Source organism: Nicotiana tabacum, chromosome 4 (genome assembly GCF_000715075.1).
Source record: "Nicotiana tabacum cultivar K326 chromosome 4, ASM71507v2, whole genome shotgun sequence".
Taxonomy (NCBI): Eukaryota; Viridiplantae; Streptophyta; class Magnoliopsida; order Solanales; family Solanaceae; genus Nicotiana; species Nicotiana tabacum.
The window spans coordinates 135,084,086-135,101,051 of NC_134083.1; the positions used below are offsets into that span (position 1 = coordinate 135,084,086).

Sequence of the window (16,966 nt, forward strand, 5' to 3'; positions counted from 1 at the left end):
GATCTTCAAAAGAATGGTGATATCAATGTGCAACAGATTCGTTCAAGTGATAATATGGCTATTTTGTTCACCAAATCTCTACCGACGTCAACCTTCAAGAAACTAGTGTACAAGATTGGGATGCGAATGCTCAAGAATGTGAATTGATGCTCTCATCGGGGGAGTTAATACGCGTTGTACTCTTTTTCCCTTATAAGGTTTTATCCCACTGGGTTTTTCTTGCAAAGTTTTTAACGAGGCAACCAAAAGGCATATTTCTAAACATGTGTACTCTTTTTCCTCCACAAAGATTTTTTTCCATAGGATTTTTTCCTAATAAGGTTTTAACGAGGCACATTATCTATGGACATCCAAGGGGGAGTGTTATAAGAAAAATCAAATTATGATGGATGTCTACTCTTCCTCCATGATCTTCTCAAATGGTTAATGACATATTCAATGACATATTTCTATGCTTAATGACATATTCAATAACATATTTTTCTTCACTTTTCATGCCTATATAAAGGCCTTGTAATAGATAAGAAAATACAAACAATTGAAGAAGAAAATCTCTTCCTTCTCTCTATCTCCATTTCTTGTTCATGTTTTACTAAATTGCTTTTATTTCATAACAACATATCTTGTTCATGTTTTACTAAGTTGCTTTTGTTTTATAACATATATGGTTTTGTTAAAAAAAGAAAAGAGAAGAATTATAAGTTCCTCCAACCCGTGTTCCCGCGTTACAAGCCGGTTACGGTTGATTATTCCTTTTATAAAACAAATCCAACAACAGTAGCATTTTAAAATTAAAAAAAAGGGTAAAAAATATAACAAAGGAAAAGGCAAAGAAAATTTTGATCGTCATCAACCATTGTACTTTTACTTTCCTTAGTTCCTCCTGAGTATTTGGACCGCTTCACTTGCTTCCCAGGTACCTATTATCTCCATTTCTGTATTCTTATTTTTGGTTTTGTTCTTCTGGGTATTTATTAAAATTGTTACAAACAGCTAGATATTGTTTATTAAATTCCAAGTTTGATCCGACTTTTCGTATTTATGAGTAATGGATATTGATGATTCCTGTAGTTGACTCTAACCAGATTGAGATTGAGACAAAGTTAATGGAAATGAAGAAAATATATTTCTGTAAAAGGGTTTTAGCTTAGATAATTTGAGGGGTTGGGCTTATTTAATTCATATACCATTTCTTCCCCACCCTGTCCCTGTTCCCCTCCTGTCAAAGAAAAGGGCTGGCCAGGGCATTAAGCTACTACTATGAGCGAGGTCCGGGAACAGCCGGACTAAGTTGGGTTTATTGTACGTAACCTTACCTTGCATTTCTGCAACAGTTTGTTTCCACGGCTAGTACTCGTGTCCTCCTGGTGCAGCAATTCTTACCGTTGCGCCAAGGAAAATGTGAGGAAGACTTTAGATGGAAACTTGGGGATTTTGGTTGTCTTTTAAATTGGAAGTTGGAAATTGGTATGATTTTTTGTTTCCACATTGAAGTTATAAATCATAAAATTTTATTTGCTGAAATCTAATTAAATTTGAAGTCTCTGCTGGGTTCTAGTTTGATTAGAACATAAAAACTTCCCTACCGATAAAAGGAAAGGTAGGGAATAAAAATGATGACTTCTTTGTTATTTCATTTGCTTATTGTGCTTCAATGTTAATACTCTGTTGTTTTCGTTTTCGTATACTTGCACCGGAAATGTAGTTGTTGGATTCTTTTAGACAATTGTATGAATCTTTTAGTCATTGTTTGAAAAACAATGGGTCTTTTGATGGCTAATAAAATTATAGGTGCAGCTTCCGAGAGCAAATTTACTAATCTAAAATTGTAAGCTTTTTTTTCTTTCATTGTATGGTTTGTATGATTTTCGATAACTTCCGAGAGCAAATTTACCTGTATAAGAAAGGTGGAAATGTTACAGATAGTCTTGAACTTCGAATGTTTAGGGTGTCAGTGGTTCTTCTGCTAGTTGTTGTGAAAATATTCTATACCAATTTCTCGGTCTATTATGTATAACCAAAATTATAACCGTCGCATTGTGTCAGTTTCTCTTTTTGAAAGACAAATAAGAATCTCAATGATTTTTAGGATGTCTCTTTCCTATGTAAAACAATAACACCTTAATATAACACAAAAATATACAACTCTTCATCATAGTTTAAGAGAGCTAGTACTAGTTGTCATCTGTCTTACCTATCGCAAGTACTAAATTATGAAAGTTCTATTCTCTCTTATTTACTTACTAGCAAAAGAAGAGCCTATTTAAGAAAGATGGAGGAGGTGAAGGCATTATTGACTTAAACTGGTTGGATTAAGTAATTGAAGTATTTTGATGCTTCTCAACTCCAAATTTATGACTGGTTATTATATTTAGTATATATGTGATACTTTTATACATATAGCATTTAGGAAGGTTGTTCGGTTAGATTAAGTTGAGATCTATATGTTGGATCGCTTTAACAATATTTTTGACACTCCTACCATAATGCGCATAAGATTCGGTTCTTTAATACCATTAATATTTGCCCTTTTTTGACTAGATTTTGAGATACTTCAATGTGGACCGAATCGTTTCGAAATGCTAATGTAGATTTCTTGTATTGACCTTGGCTATAAATAGACCTATAGTTGACCACAACTTCATTGTGTTTGTTTTATTGTACTTTTTCTAATCAGCATAAGATGGCCGGATGGTCGGCACTTCCATATGACCTAATTGAATCAATCGCAAACCTATTGAACGCAGCTGAAGATTTCCTTTCATTTTCTTCTGTATGCCGCTCCTGGAGGCTAGTTTATAAAAGCAAGAACTGGCATCCTGGTTTTCAATTGCCATGGCTCATGCTCGGGGAAATGCAAACCAACAAAGGGTCGATGAGGCAATTCTTGAGTATGTGCAAGTTTAAGTTTCATTACTTGCCATTCCCTGAAACTCAAGATTTTCGGTGCTGGGGCGCTTGTCAAGAATCGGTCATCACCATTAACCCAAGATTTGAGGTTCGCCTTGTCAACCCTTTTACTCATGTTTGCATTAATCTTCCATCGATTACCACATTAAACATCGAAGGTGCTGCTAGAGATTGTTGGTTCTCTGTTATTCACAAAGCTAAATACTTCAAGATTCAAAATGAATATATGGTTTTCCTTATATATGGTCCTCGTTTTGAAGTGGCATTCACTAGATCGGGAGACAGCAGGTGGTCTTTGGTTCAATCTTTAATCCCTGCTCGTTTTGTTGATGTTGTGTGCTTTAAGGATCAGATTATGGCACTTTCAATTGTAGGAACACTCTTTTCTCTTGAAATAAATGGAGTTGATACTCCAAGGATGCTGACCGTTAGTCCTCCGCCCCAACAAGAGAAATCTTGGCAACAGGTGTATTTGGTGGAATCGTCGGGAGATCTTCTGATATTATTCTCTTATCCAAGCGGAAACATGGTTAGTAGATTCAGAGCATACAGGTTTGATATCTCAAAAAGGGAGTGGATTAGGTTGGAGGACTTGGGTAATAATGTGTTACTTATTGACACCGGTATTTGTACTTCCCTTCTTGCATGTGACTATTTGCAGTGCAATTGCATCTACTTTGTGCACGACAACCTGGATTCGTTTTTGGCATCTGGACCGAAATGTATGGGGAATTACATGAGTGTGTATAACTTGAAAGAAAATTACACCGATTTTATGAATTTCGGAAATGATAATTCCTTTAGGTATATTTCCCCAACATGGGTACTTCCTAGTTTGTGGTAGAAAGTCATAGGTGATCACATTCATGATTTATTGTAAACCTAGACTAGATAAAGAAAGAGCATAGGATATTGTTCTTCGTCAAGTTTTAATTTGTGTTTATCTTTGCATGTATCAGTGGCTCATTAGCAGTCGGCAGCCTGTTTGATCATTGTTCGTGCAAATTACTTGATTGAGTAAAATGTGGTGAATAGATGCTTAATTGCTTATCGATTGGTCTTGTTTCTTCGGTCCATATTTGTATTTGGTTGCTGATTTCTGTTCATAGCTAAGAGATGAGTGGGTTAGATCAATGTTTTCAGTATTCTGCTAATTGTTTATGAAGAGGTAAAAGGGTGCTACTATTTAGTTCTTTATTCACTTTATGGTGCCAATAGAAAATGTCTCAACTGTGTTACTGTGAAGTTTTGGAGCTGATTTTGGAATAGTGGGTTAAGGGGTTTGCTTTAAACGAGTGAGAGATACATAGGAAGTTGGGCTTAGAAGTTTGATATGCAAGTTTTTCATAGTGCAATCTGATACTCAACAACAACAACATACCCAGTATAATCCCACGTAGTGGGATCTCAGGAGGATAGTGTGTACGCAGACCTACCCTACCTTGTGGAGGTAGAGATGCTATTTTCAATAGACCCTCGGCTCAGGAAAATATAGGTACCACAATAATAACAAGAAAACAAGACAGGACAACACCGAAAAACCATGTAAAAGCAACATATATAACAAGATAGTAAGATGATTAAAATGCAAAAAACGGCAGGTATTCAAAGAAACTTATTACCAACCAAATGCGAGAGTACGTACTAATACTTCCGGTACAATTTGAATAGGAAAAAAAAAGACTGTTACAAAAATCTCGTGTGTTTTATTTACCATCTCAGGTGTTGTATTTTATGAAACGGATCATATAATCAAAAGAACATTTGTAACGATTCGGTAAAGGAAGTATACATCTTTAACTCAGTTCATTCCCTATATGATAATAGTAGGTATGCTGGTATCCGTTTTTTGTTTCAATTCGTGCCTGGGTTCACTAGTGAAAGGAAGGTTCTGGTGGTAAAATAAAGAAAATTTCCCCCATCTTGCTTCCTTAAGGTACACTCCCTATCTCCTTTCATTCAGATTCAAATCAAAGAAATTAAGTACTAGCACGTATGGCTATGAATATTGCAAATAGACTTTTTGCAATTGCTGTTGAAATGGGACAACTGCAAAATGAAGTTCAAGAGAACCGTAGTGTGCTAAACTTCCTTTTGAGAAGTGTTAGAAAAATGGATCAATTTCTTTCTTGGTGTAGCTCAAAGTATTTCCTTCTACATCCATCCAAACTTAATTAGTATACTACCCCCCGGGGGGGGGGGGGATGCTAAATGGGCAATAAACATACTGAGTTTTATTCTCTAAAAGCAGAGCTTAATTCTTAGGATCCCCAGGTGGTACATTGATGATATTAGTTGGTAAATTGGGTTACCAACCGATTTTGGATAGGTTGCTAAAAGGCCCGTTGGTAATATTTACGGGGTTTTATCATTTCTAACCCGCGTCAGAAATTATTTACATTCAATAATCGAAAAAGTGTATAATTTTTGTATATAACATACATAATGTATATATATATACAAAAAATATATATTTTTGTTGCTATTATTTTGAGAGCGGCTATACAGTGTTATTTTCCCAATATTTACTGACGGATCTAATTCTGTTAGTAAAATTACCAATGGAAAATCAGTAGGTAAATAACAAAATAATAACAAAATAATTCGTTGGCAATTTGCTTGATCCATTAGTAATCCATTGGTAAATAATGGTCATTTAGTTAGCAAATTTCCTTGGTAATTGGTTGAGAATATTCTATTATTAATTTGCAGTTAAATTAAATATTTGAGCCGAGGGTCTATCGAAAACAGCCTCTATATCTCTATAAGGTAGGGGTAAGGTCTGCGTACACATTACCCTCCCCAAACCCCATTTATGGGAATACGCTGGATTTTTTGTTGTTGTTCTTGTAGTTAAATTAAATATTTGCAAATTGTTATTAATGTTTAAATCAATTATTTACTTTGAAAAAAAAAATGCTGAAATAAATATTTCTCCTAGATTTGAATTGCCTAGTATGACATTAAAGTCCAGGTCAGTTTGCTTATCCTAAAGCATTGTCAACGTATAACTAGAAAATTGATTACCTCAGCTTTCATTACCTGCATTAGAAAATTCCAGAAATTTCTCCTGGATTTGGCGCGATCCGTTTGGATATAGATTCCCAAATATTTTTTGAAAAAAGCTGATTTGGGTGAAGATTGAATTGAAATTGAAAATGTGGTTGAACATAAATTTTGGGGCAAGTTTTTACATGTTAAAAAGTCTCATGATTTGGCACAAAAAGAAGTCTTAAACTATATTCGGGATTTGAAGTTTTGGTTCTCAAAATCTCCCAAAGACTAGATTAATTCTATAAACAAACACGTATTTAATTTTTTTTGAACATAAACTTCCAAAACTTATGGCCAAACGCCCACTTAAAATACCCAACAAGATTATATGATTGCAGTTTGACAGCTTAAATTGGAAAAAGATTAATTGTGAAATGCAGTTCAGATTGTTCTCTACAAAAAGTTTTCCTTATTAAGAATAATAATTAAACTCTGTATACAAAAAATTTGTACTGCAAACATACACTGTTGAGCTGAGAGCATATTGTGTTTTGATGATTATTGTATTTTGATGATGGTATATTAGCCTAGGAGACACCTGTACTTGTTCCGATTTGACATCCCTGTCCTCCATAAAGTTTCATCCAGACACCTCTACTCGTTCAAAACAACTCTTTTAAATCCTCTGATCTCGCATGCTCTCAACGATCCTATGTTGATGACACATCAATGTCCACCTCAAATTTTTTATGCCACATCATTATTTTTTCACTTTATTTCAAAATTTTCTACTCCATTTTTTATTTTATTTTCACTTCACTTCACCTCCCCACTACTCTCTATCTCTGGTTATTCCCACCTCTATGCCGCCAGCTTCACAACCTCAAAAATTCTCTAGCTTCACAACCTCAAAAATTCCCTCAGCAATCATTTTCCATAAGCTCATTAACAAATGAAAACAGAAATAAAGAAAGGAAAAGAAGAAAATCAAATAGATAATAGAATTAATAATTGCTAAATCCTTACAAATCGCAGCCATCCCATCCAAAATAAAACACTTCGGAATCATGCAATTCCCACTCTTCTGTGGAGATCTCAGTCCTACTTATGATGATTTCAAGATATTATTTCAACAAGAAGACCCATATAATCTTTATCATTTTTATGAACAAAAATTATTTAAAAAACAAAAAAAAAAAGAAACCGCTGCCGCCGCTGCTGTTGATGCTGTTGCTGTTGCTAGTGTTGCTGTTGCTGCTGTTGTTGTTGTTGTTGTTGTTGTTGTTGTTGTTGTTGTTGTTGTTGTTGTTGTTGTTGTTGTTGCTATTGTTGCTATTGTTGTTGTTGTTGTTGCTATTGTTGTTGTTGCTGTTGCTGCCGCCGCCGCTGCTGCTGTTGATGCTGTTGTTGATGTTGTTGTTGTTGTTGTTGTTGTTGTTGTTGCTGTTGTTGTTGTTACTATTGTTGCTGTTGTTATTGTTGTTGTTGTTGTTGTTGTTGTTGTTGTTGTTGTTGTTGTTGTTGTTGTTGTTATTGTTGTTGTTGTTGTTGCTGCTATTGCTGTTGTTGTTGCTGTTGTTGTTGTCTTACAACCCTACTTGTAAGATAACAACAATCCTTGGGTAAGGATAATATCTGTTTGTTATTGTTGTTGTTATCTTACAACCCTACTTGTTGTTATCTTACAACCCTACTTGTAAGATAACAATAATCCATGGGTAAGGATAATGTCTGTTTGTTGTTGTTGTTGTTGTTATCTTACAACCCTACTTGTAAAATAACAACAATCCTTGGGTAAGGATAATGTCTGTTTATATACTATCCTTTCCCAGACCCAACCTGTAAGATTACACTAGGTTTTTTGTTGTTATTGTTATTGTTGTTGTTGTTATTATTATCTTACAACCCTACTTGTAAGATAACAAAAATCCTTGGGTTAGGATAATGTCTGTTTATATACTACACTTCTCAGACCCTACTTGTAAGATTACACTAGGTTTTTTTTTGTTGTTGTTGTTGTTGTTGTTGTTGTTGTTGTTATTGTTGTTGTTGTTGTTGTCGTCGTTGTTGTTGTTGTTGTTATTGTTGTTGTTGTTGTTTTTATCTTAAAACCCTACTTGTAAGATAACAACAGTCCTTGGGTAAGGATAATATCTATTTGTTGTTGTTATTGTTGTTGTTATTTTACAACTTACTTGTAAGATAACAACAATCCTTGGGTAAGGATAATGTCTGTTTATATACTACCCTTCCCAGACCCTACTTGTAAGATTACACTAGGTTTATTGTTGTTGTTGTTGTTGTTGTTGTTGTTATCGTACAACCCTACTTGTAAGATAACAACAATCCTTGGGTAAGGATAATGTCTATTTATATACTACCCCCAGACCCTACTTGTAAGATTACACTATGTTTGTTATTATTGTTGTTGTTGTTTTTGTTATCTTACAACCCTACTTGTAAGATAACAACAATCTTTGGGGTAAGGATAATGTTTGTTTATATACTACCCTTCCCAGACCCTACTTGTAATAATAGACTAGGTTTTCCTATGGTAAGGATAATGTCTGTTTATATACTACCCTTCCCAGACCCTACTTGTAAGATTACACTAGATTTATTGTTATTGTTGTTGTTGTTGTTGTTGTTGTTGTTGTTGTTGTTGTTGTTGTTGTTGTTGTTGTTGTTGTTGTTGTTGTTGTTGTTGTTGTTGTTGTTGTTGTTATCATACAACCCTACTTGTAAGATAACAACAATCCTTGGGTAAGGATAATGTGTGTTTATATACTACCCTTCCCAGACCCTACTTGTAAGATTATACTAGATTTTTTATTGTTGTTGTTGTTGTTATTGTTGTTGTTATTATTATTGTTGTTGTTATTGTTATTGTTATTATTATTGTTGTTGTTATTGTTATTGTTATTATTATTGTTGTTGTTGTTGTTGTTATCTTACAACCCTACTTGTAAGATAACAACAATCCTTGGGTAAGGATAATGTCTGTTTATATACAACCTTCCCAAACCCTACTTGTAAAATTATACTAGGTTTGTTGTTGTTGTTGTTGTTGTTGTTGTTGTTGTTGTTGTTGTTGTTGTTGCTGCTGCTCACTGAACCCCTTATTACACCATGTCAAAAATAAGGATAATGTCTGTTTATATACAACCTTCCCAGACCCTACTTATAAAATTACACTAGGTTTGTTGTTGTTGTTGTTGTTGTTGTTATTGCTGTTGTTGTTGTTGCTGTTGTTGTTGTTTGTTGTTGTTGTTATTGTTGTTGTTCTTGTAGTTCTTGTTGCTGCTGTTGCTGCTGCTTCTGCTTCTGCTTCTACTGCTGCTGCTGTTGCTGTTATTGTTGTTGTTGTTGTTGTTATTGTTGTTGTTGTTGTTGTTGTTGTTGTTGTTGTTGTTGTTGTTGTTGTAATCTTACAACCCTACTTGTAAGATAACAACAATTCTTGGGTAAGAATAATGTCTGTTTATATACTACCCTTCAGACCCTACTTGTTAGATTACACTAGTTTTTTTTGTTTTGTTATTGTTGTTGTTGTTATCTTAAACCCTACTTGTAAGATAACAACAATCCTTGGGTAAGGATAATGTCTGTTTATATACTATCCTTCTCAGACCCTATTTGTAAGATTACACTAGGTTTATTGTTGTTGTTGTTGTTGTTGTTGTTGTTGTTGTTGTTGTTGTTGTTGTTGATATCTTACGACCTTACTTGTAAGATAACAACAATCCTTGGGTAAGGATAATGTCTGTTTATATACTACCCTTCCCAGACCCTACTTGTAAGATTACACTAGGTTTATTGTTGTTGTTGTTGTTGTTGTTGTTGTTATCGTACAACCCTACTTGTAAGATAACAACAATCCTTGGGTAAGGATAATGTCTATTTATATACTACCCTTCCTAGACCCTACTTGTAAGATTACACTAGGTTTGTTATTGTTGTTGTTGTTATCTTACAAGTAGGGTTGTAAGAAAATTGAGGTGGTGTGTCAAGCTGAGTGCGTAAAGATGATTGAGAAAAGAGCCGAGGATGAAATAGGAGACCTTCCTAGAGCGTGCAAAAGGGCTAGACTTCGCGGGAGAAAGAAGAAGCGAAAGCGCCCAGCCTGAGCAGAGTAGCAGAATCGTGCCGCGACTATAAATAAGGCGCTTGTTGGGAGGCAACCAATATGTATTTTATTTATTTTTATTTTTATTTTTTAGTGTTAAGTTTTGTTTTGTTTTTATTTTGCAGGTTAGGTAAAGTCCGAGTACCCGAAGTTGAAGCTGAGGAGCATGTTTGAGCTTAAGTGTGGGGTCATCCCAACCTTAATAATGAGGATCATGTTACTAGCGAGGCCCTAGAGGGTCCCAGGGAGTATTTCTCATCCTTGTTTTAATATTTTGCACTATGATCCATTCATCGAGGACTATGCATGAAAAAAGTATGGAGTGGGGGAATTACATTCTGAATGTAGTTGTATAAAATCTTTCTCAATTTTTCTTATAACCTGTAGTTAGTAGTAGTCTAGTTTAGAGTAGTAGACAATTATTGAAAAAAATGAAAATAATTTTTTTTTAGAAAAAGCTTGGACTTTTCCCTACGAAGGATCTCTTGAACACTTTTATTGAGGGATTAAGGTCCGAGTAAAAATATCAAAAAGATTTTCTTTTGCTTTTAATATGATAACATATATAGTAATTTCCTTGGTTTTTCTTTGGGCGCCGGTTCCTTTTCAAGGGTATAGCTTGAACCGGGTATTTTGCTTTTATCTTTTTAGGAGTAGGATATGAAGAAAGCTGAGTTGCTCTAGATACCTGATGACATGTTTGGTGCTGGCACATTAGGCTATGTCATGTGCTTTGTCTTCCTACTGTATTTGATTTGAAATGTGATGCCTAAGTGAAATAAATAGCCTATGCTTTGACGCATGTTCTTAGTTTTTTGACTTGTATGTCACCTAATGCAATATTGCTTAAATTGTATCAACTATATGTGCTTGCTTAACTTGAGAGTTGAACAGAACCGTCTTGCTGGAGTCATGTGCAATGTGTGTGTGAGAATTTGTCATATTCTGTACTATCATGTGCAGTATAGGACTTGCCCCGTGTGTTAATTGAAGCGAAATCATTAAGTTGTGCTAGTCTAGGAGATGACATAGGCAGTTCTTTGCTCGATCATAGATGTGCTTGTCAATTACAAATAAAAGTTTCCCGTTGCTAGCCCCTTTGAGCCTGTAGACCTTTTCCTTGGCACCCACATTACAATTCGTATCCCTAATTCTGTTCTTAACTTGAGCTTGTTGAACCTTTACCTCCAAAGGCACTTAGGCGCTAAAAGAAGTAAGGGGAGAGATTGGGAAGTAGCTTTCGAGTGGAACTATGAAAGGGCCCATAAGGTGCATTAAAGTTGTAAAAAGGCCCCTAGCTGATGAATCTTAATGTAAGGAGTGTGTGTAGAAAACAAAAGAGAGAAAAATGAAAAATAAAAAAATGCATGGAAAGAAATTCAAATAAGGTTGATAGTCAAAAAAGAAGAAAACAATACACCTCCTAATCTTACTAATTCGTGCTAGTGGGGATGTAGAAGTGCTTAATTGAAGAAAAAGGGCTATGTTGTGTATGAGTTGTGGCAAATGAATTGGTTGAGAAGAATACATGCTTGATATCGAGCGAGGAGCGGAGCCTAGCCCTATTGATATAGGCTATATAATATTCTATTTCCCAAATAGAGTCATGTTGCCTTGCAGTCTTCGGCAATCCAGAGACAAAGTACATGGCTCAGAGATCTTATCGGTCGGCAAATCAGAGACGGACGACCACAGTCCGAGCCTTACCAGCACCAGAGTCTTGTCCAGGAGGTGAGAAGAGTTGAGAACAAAGTGGCGAATGAGTCGCCTTTACTTTGACTTTCTGAGAAAGACTTAAGTAGCTAAGTTTCTAAAGGTGAACACCCCCCTGTCCATATTCTTTGGGGATGTAACTTTGGTTGTTATTTCCTTCGAACTAAGATAGACCCTATCAAAAACTAGTTCCAGAAGCATCTTCCATTCATCTCTTGAGTGTGATGTATTAAAGTACTTAGGAGGGTTAGTTACTATTCCTAAATTTATCCTACCCGTCCCTTAGCCTACATTACAACCCTAAAGGACCTAATTGGTCCTAGATTTGGCTAGCTTAGATTAGTAGAGATGTACACTACGACAAGCTTATGGTACAAGAACGAGATGCACATGAATTCCTTTGTGAGAGTGAGTTCCTTTTGTTCACTTGTGTGTGATGTCCTTAATTTATGTTCAAAGTTATATTTGAATGTGTGGACTATTTCTATATTCACTCTCTTATTTGTTGGTGAGGGCACATGGTTTCGTGAGTGTTTGGTGATGTTGTTAACTTCTCTTGTTGGGTGAGTACGAGAGATGAGGGTGTTTAGTGGTGACGAATCTGCTCTTGAGGTCGGGTGGTTTATGGGTAGGTTGTTTGAATTGGTTTAATTGAAATGTTTATACTTGGGCATGTTTAAAACATGGAGAATGTGAATTTCGTATGCTCATGCTTGATTGTCGGTATCGACCACAGTCAAAGGTAGAGTGTATGATTGAAAAAAAAATTGAATTGTTCCTCCATAGTTGATATGTAAGTTGTTGGGGTGTAGTTGAATGTTCCATTGCTCGAGGACGAGCAAGAGTCAAAGTGTGGGGTGTTTATGTTTGGCCAAAAGCATGTATTTTTGTATATGAATCGCCTCACATTTTGCTCTATTCTTGTTGGATTTAATATGTTATAGCAATGAGTTGAGCTAAGTTTTGGTGGTTATATGTGTAGGAATTAATTGGGAGTGACATGGATTGAATGAACATGAGTATGAGCTAAAAAAGATGAAAAATGGACAAGTGCCGAATTCTAGCGTCCAGGGTAGTGCATTGTGCTACCCGTGGCGCAAATTACAGACTTGAAATTTTTGGCCAACAGCTCAGCGCCAGGGCTAGCGCGACGCGCTACCCTGGACGCTGGGTGACGGGATTTTTTCCCACTTCGCTTGGAACAAGGTTTTTCGGCCCTTACACGCCCCAACTCGTATAAAAAGAAGTCTAAACCTATTTTGGAGGGGGAGACGCCACTTTGAGAGGAAAACACACACATGGAACACTCGGGAGCAAGGATTCTTAGTTTTTCTTCATCTTTCTTAGTATTTTCAACTATTCAACATTTATGAAATTGTTTAACTTTATCTTGAGTGGCAAAACCCATAAGTTCTGGGGTTGTGATTTTGCCATGAAAATTATTGATCGAAGTTGACTTTATCTTGATTATAGTTCACTAATATATAGTTGTTTCGTTAAGTCTGTGATTAATTGCTTAATTGTCTGGCCAACAGTTATGTTCTATTTACTATCTATGCTATGCTTGGGAAAACTACGTCTAGATTAGAGAAGATATGAAGAGGGCATGATCTTAACTCTGAGTAGGGGAGGATTTGTAGTTAGGTTAGGAATATACCTAGTCACCATGCTTAATTGAATATGGTAATCTTAATGCATTATTAATAAATTGATTCCATAGGAATATAAGCGTTAATCTATTGAATATGCGAGTAGTAATTCGAAAGAATGCTACGAGATGAATTACTCGATTAATTAGCAACCATGAGAGAATTGTATGAAATGGAGAGTTAATTAGAACACAATAGGATTGGTAAATCGATCACAACCCTGGTGTCACGACCCAAATCCAGGTCATGCTGTGATGGCGTCCAGCACCGTTGCTGGACAAGCCAACAGTGAACAACTTAGTGATTTCCCATTTTTTTTTGTTTATTAAGTAATTCCAACATTTAGCTTTACTTACATTTAAAGCATTTGATAAATAAAGGATTTTTAAGGAAAACAAACGGAAATATCTAAAAGCAGTTATAACTATTGAATTACAACCCAAAAATCAAAGTCTACTAATACGTGCCAAGATCTGGTGTCACAAGTGTGTGGGCAACTAGTAGAATATACAACAGATGACTATCCTACTGTCTGAAACAGAATAGACAGATAAAAATAAAAGAGAAACTCCGGCATGCTGCTGAACGGCTCAGAAGGGGCAGCTCACCGTGAAGTCTCGGTCCAAGATCAGGTATGAGCGCCGGGCGGGTAACTAGATGCACCAGCCTCAGATCATGTACAATTAAGTACAGAAGCATAGTATGAGTACATAAACAATATGTACCCAGTAAGTATCCCGCCTAACCTCGAAGAAGTAGTAACGAGGGGTCAACTTGACACTTACTAGGCCAATAATAATGTAATAAAAGTACTATGCTAAGCATGGATATGATGAATAATTCTGACAGTTCAATAACATGAAGAGATAAGTACTTCTTTCATAAATTTAAAATTTCAAATTCGGTCATTGTAACACCCCAAAAAATTTTGAAGTACTTAAGTGTAAAGCCCGGTAAAGTTTGCAAAGAAAATAATGTTTCATGGTGCCGGACTAGGCTTACGTATTTGAGGAATATAGAAATTCTTCGCGGCCAGCTTGCGAGCCGTGGCTCAGACTTTTTGGGTTGAACAATGCACCGAAAAGTAAAGGAAAAGTTTTGGTAGAAAAGTGCATTTCTGCGGTCATTATGCGACCGCAGAACCACTCAGCTGACCGCATAATGGCCGCTGAGTGAGGCAGTTAATTGGGTAAGTTGGAAGCAACTATGCGGTCGCTTATGCGACCGCATAGTGACCGCATAAACAAACAGTTCTTTTGGCTATTTTGTAACCAATTATGCGACCGATATGCGGTCCGCATATCGGTTAGGCGATCGCATACCTTGTTCCGGAGCTCCATTTTTGGGTTTTTAAAACCCGACCCTATTTCGTTAAATACACTTTTTGGGCCATTTTTGAGACATAATCTGATATTTTAGAGTGAGAGTGAGTGCCCTAGAGTGAGAAGGTGTTCTTCAATAATTTTTCTTCAATTCTTGCTCAAGTTTTGGAAGATTAAGAAGGGAAGCTCACTAGGTCTTCATCCTAGAAGTAAGATTCTACACCCTAAACCCTAATTTCAAAATTTTCTGAAAATGGGTAACTAGGAAGATAATGTTTGGGCATTAGAGTTGTTTATTTTACATGCATTTGTTATCAAAGGGTGTAGGAAGACTGTTGAGCTAAAAATGGTAAAGATTGGGTTATGGGATGATGAAATTCTCCATAAAAGGGTCCTTGGAACCTTAATGCACACTTAGTATTTGATAAAATGCTCAAATGAGCTCGAACCATGATCACCTTCCTAATTTTGATTCAATTTATTATATTTCTATAATAGATTGAAGTTGCTAAGAATTCCGGAACATTTAGAGTGTAAGGAAACCCAAGTGAGGTATGTTGGCTAAACTCTTCTCTTAGAATTGATACCCACAATATTCATGTAAATTATGTAAGTCCCAAGTGATTCATTATGAAATTGGCTATTCCGAGTAAGATTGGGTTGAAAGATATATGTTCAACAAGCATCCCGAATGCTCTATTCATGTTATGTTACCAATTGAGGATGTGTTAAAATATGGGCTATGCATTAACAATGTTTCGACTTTAAGTCAAGTTCAAATGAAGGCTATTATGTCAAATTTTGTGAAATATCTCTATGTGCATTAGACTCTAAATTGCTCACATGTGTACTACACACTTTGATTTGAATTGTGTTTATTGTTGATGATGAGGATGATATTTTAAATTGATAATGTGAGCATGAAATATTGAATATGGCCAACGTGCCAAGAATGATCTTATAATTATGGCCACTAGTGCCAATGAAATAAAAAGATGTGAAAGTATTGTGAAATGCGTTGATCGATATAAAAAGGTTGATGTCTCAAATAAGACAGCCTAGCCGGTTGGGTCGTGATCGGACACCATGCCGCACACATGGTGGTGATTGTACTGGAAATTGTAATTGAAATTATGATTGTGGTCGATGTCCCTAATGGATAGCCTAGCCAATCGGGTCGTGATCGAACTCCGTGTTGAAGACGGTGGTATTGATATTGAGAGAAATTGTGGTTGATGTCTCTACTGAGATAGCCTAGCCGATCGTGTAGTGATCGGACTCCGTGCTAAGAGTGCGGTGGTACTGGTTTTGTGAATAATGGTATTGTGAATAGTGGTATTGGTATGGTGAATAATGGTACTGGTATTGTGGACAATGGTATATCGATACTAAAAATCTCCCAATGTGAGATATGAAAATTTATTTGAACACTGTCTTGATCCTAAATTGAGGTTTGATGTTAATTAAGGCTTCCATTGATATTATGATAATCTTATTTGTATTATTTGTCATTCTATTGAGAGGGTGTTTAGTTATACATACTAGTGCTATTCGAAAGTACTAACGTCCCATTTGCCGTGGGTGCTGCATCTTTCAATGGATGCAGGTGGTTCCATAACAGGAGATATTGGTTAGTGATAGCAGTGCACCTTCTTCCCAGCTGACTTGGTGAGCCCCACTTCATTCCGGGGTCATGAATCTTTTGTACTTTGTGTATTCTGTTTGAGGTATAGCCGGGGCCTTATCGCCGGTATTATCATTGTACTATTCTTTATCTATAGAGGCTCCGTAGACATAGTGTGGGTTGTGTATTGGTGTTGGGAAAGACAAACTATGCTATGTTGTGGTTGTATTACTTGTCCATTTGAGACTTTAAAAATGGTGAAACTTATGGTAAGAAATTGATAATTGCAGACATGACCACTTTATTGTTTAATTAAGGAAAACATATATTCTCTTTATTCATGAATGAGTTTGGGTAGAAGGAATCTAACAGGCTTGCTCGGTCGGGTTCACTCGGTTGAGCGCCGGTCGTGCTCCTCGGTTTTGGGGCGTGACACTATCTCCCTAGGGATGGTATTGTGAACTTGGCGTCACACAGAGTTCCAAATAATTAACATGCGCAATTATGCCAAGGTCGTACGGCCCGATCCAACAAAATATTTAAACTGTGTACTGCCGGAGGGTCGAACAACGTGAACCATAGATGCATCTATTTACTACCGAGGCGCTTGGCCCTCCACAAATAACAA

The 16,966-nt window shown here is 36.1% G+C and overlaps 1 protein-coding gene across 2 annotated transcripts; it reads left to right on the forward strand.

Moving 5' to 3' along the window:
* Positions 1–564: 564 nt before the first annotated feature.
* Positions 565–3,962, forward strand: LOC107817547 (F-box protein At2g26160-like). Of its 2 annotated transcripts, none has more exons than XR_012708954.1 (2): positions 565–916; positions 2,748–3,962. XR_012708954.1 is itself a non-coding variant. In XM_016643400.2 (2 exons), exon 2 carries the CDS (start codon positions 2,684–2,686, stop codon positions 3,752–3,754), a length of 1,071 nt encoding a protein of 356 aa, XP_016498886.1. In that variant the 5' UTR covers positions 765–916; positions 2,678–2,683; the 3' UTR covers positions 3,755–3,962. The 2 variants fall into 2 exon arrangements, 1 of the variants encoding a protein (XP_016498886.1); XM_016643400.2 differs by having other exon boundaries at positions 765–916; positions 2,678–3,962.
* Positions 3,963–16,966: the final 13,004 nt, after the last annotated feature.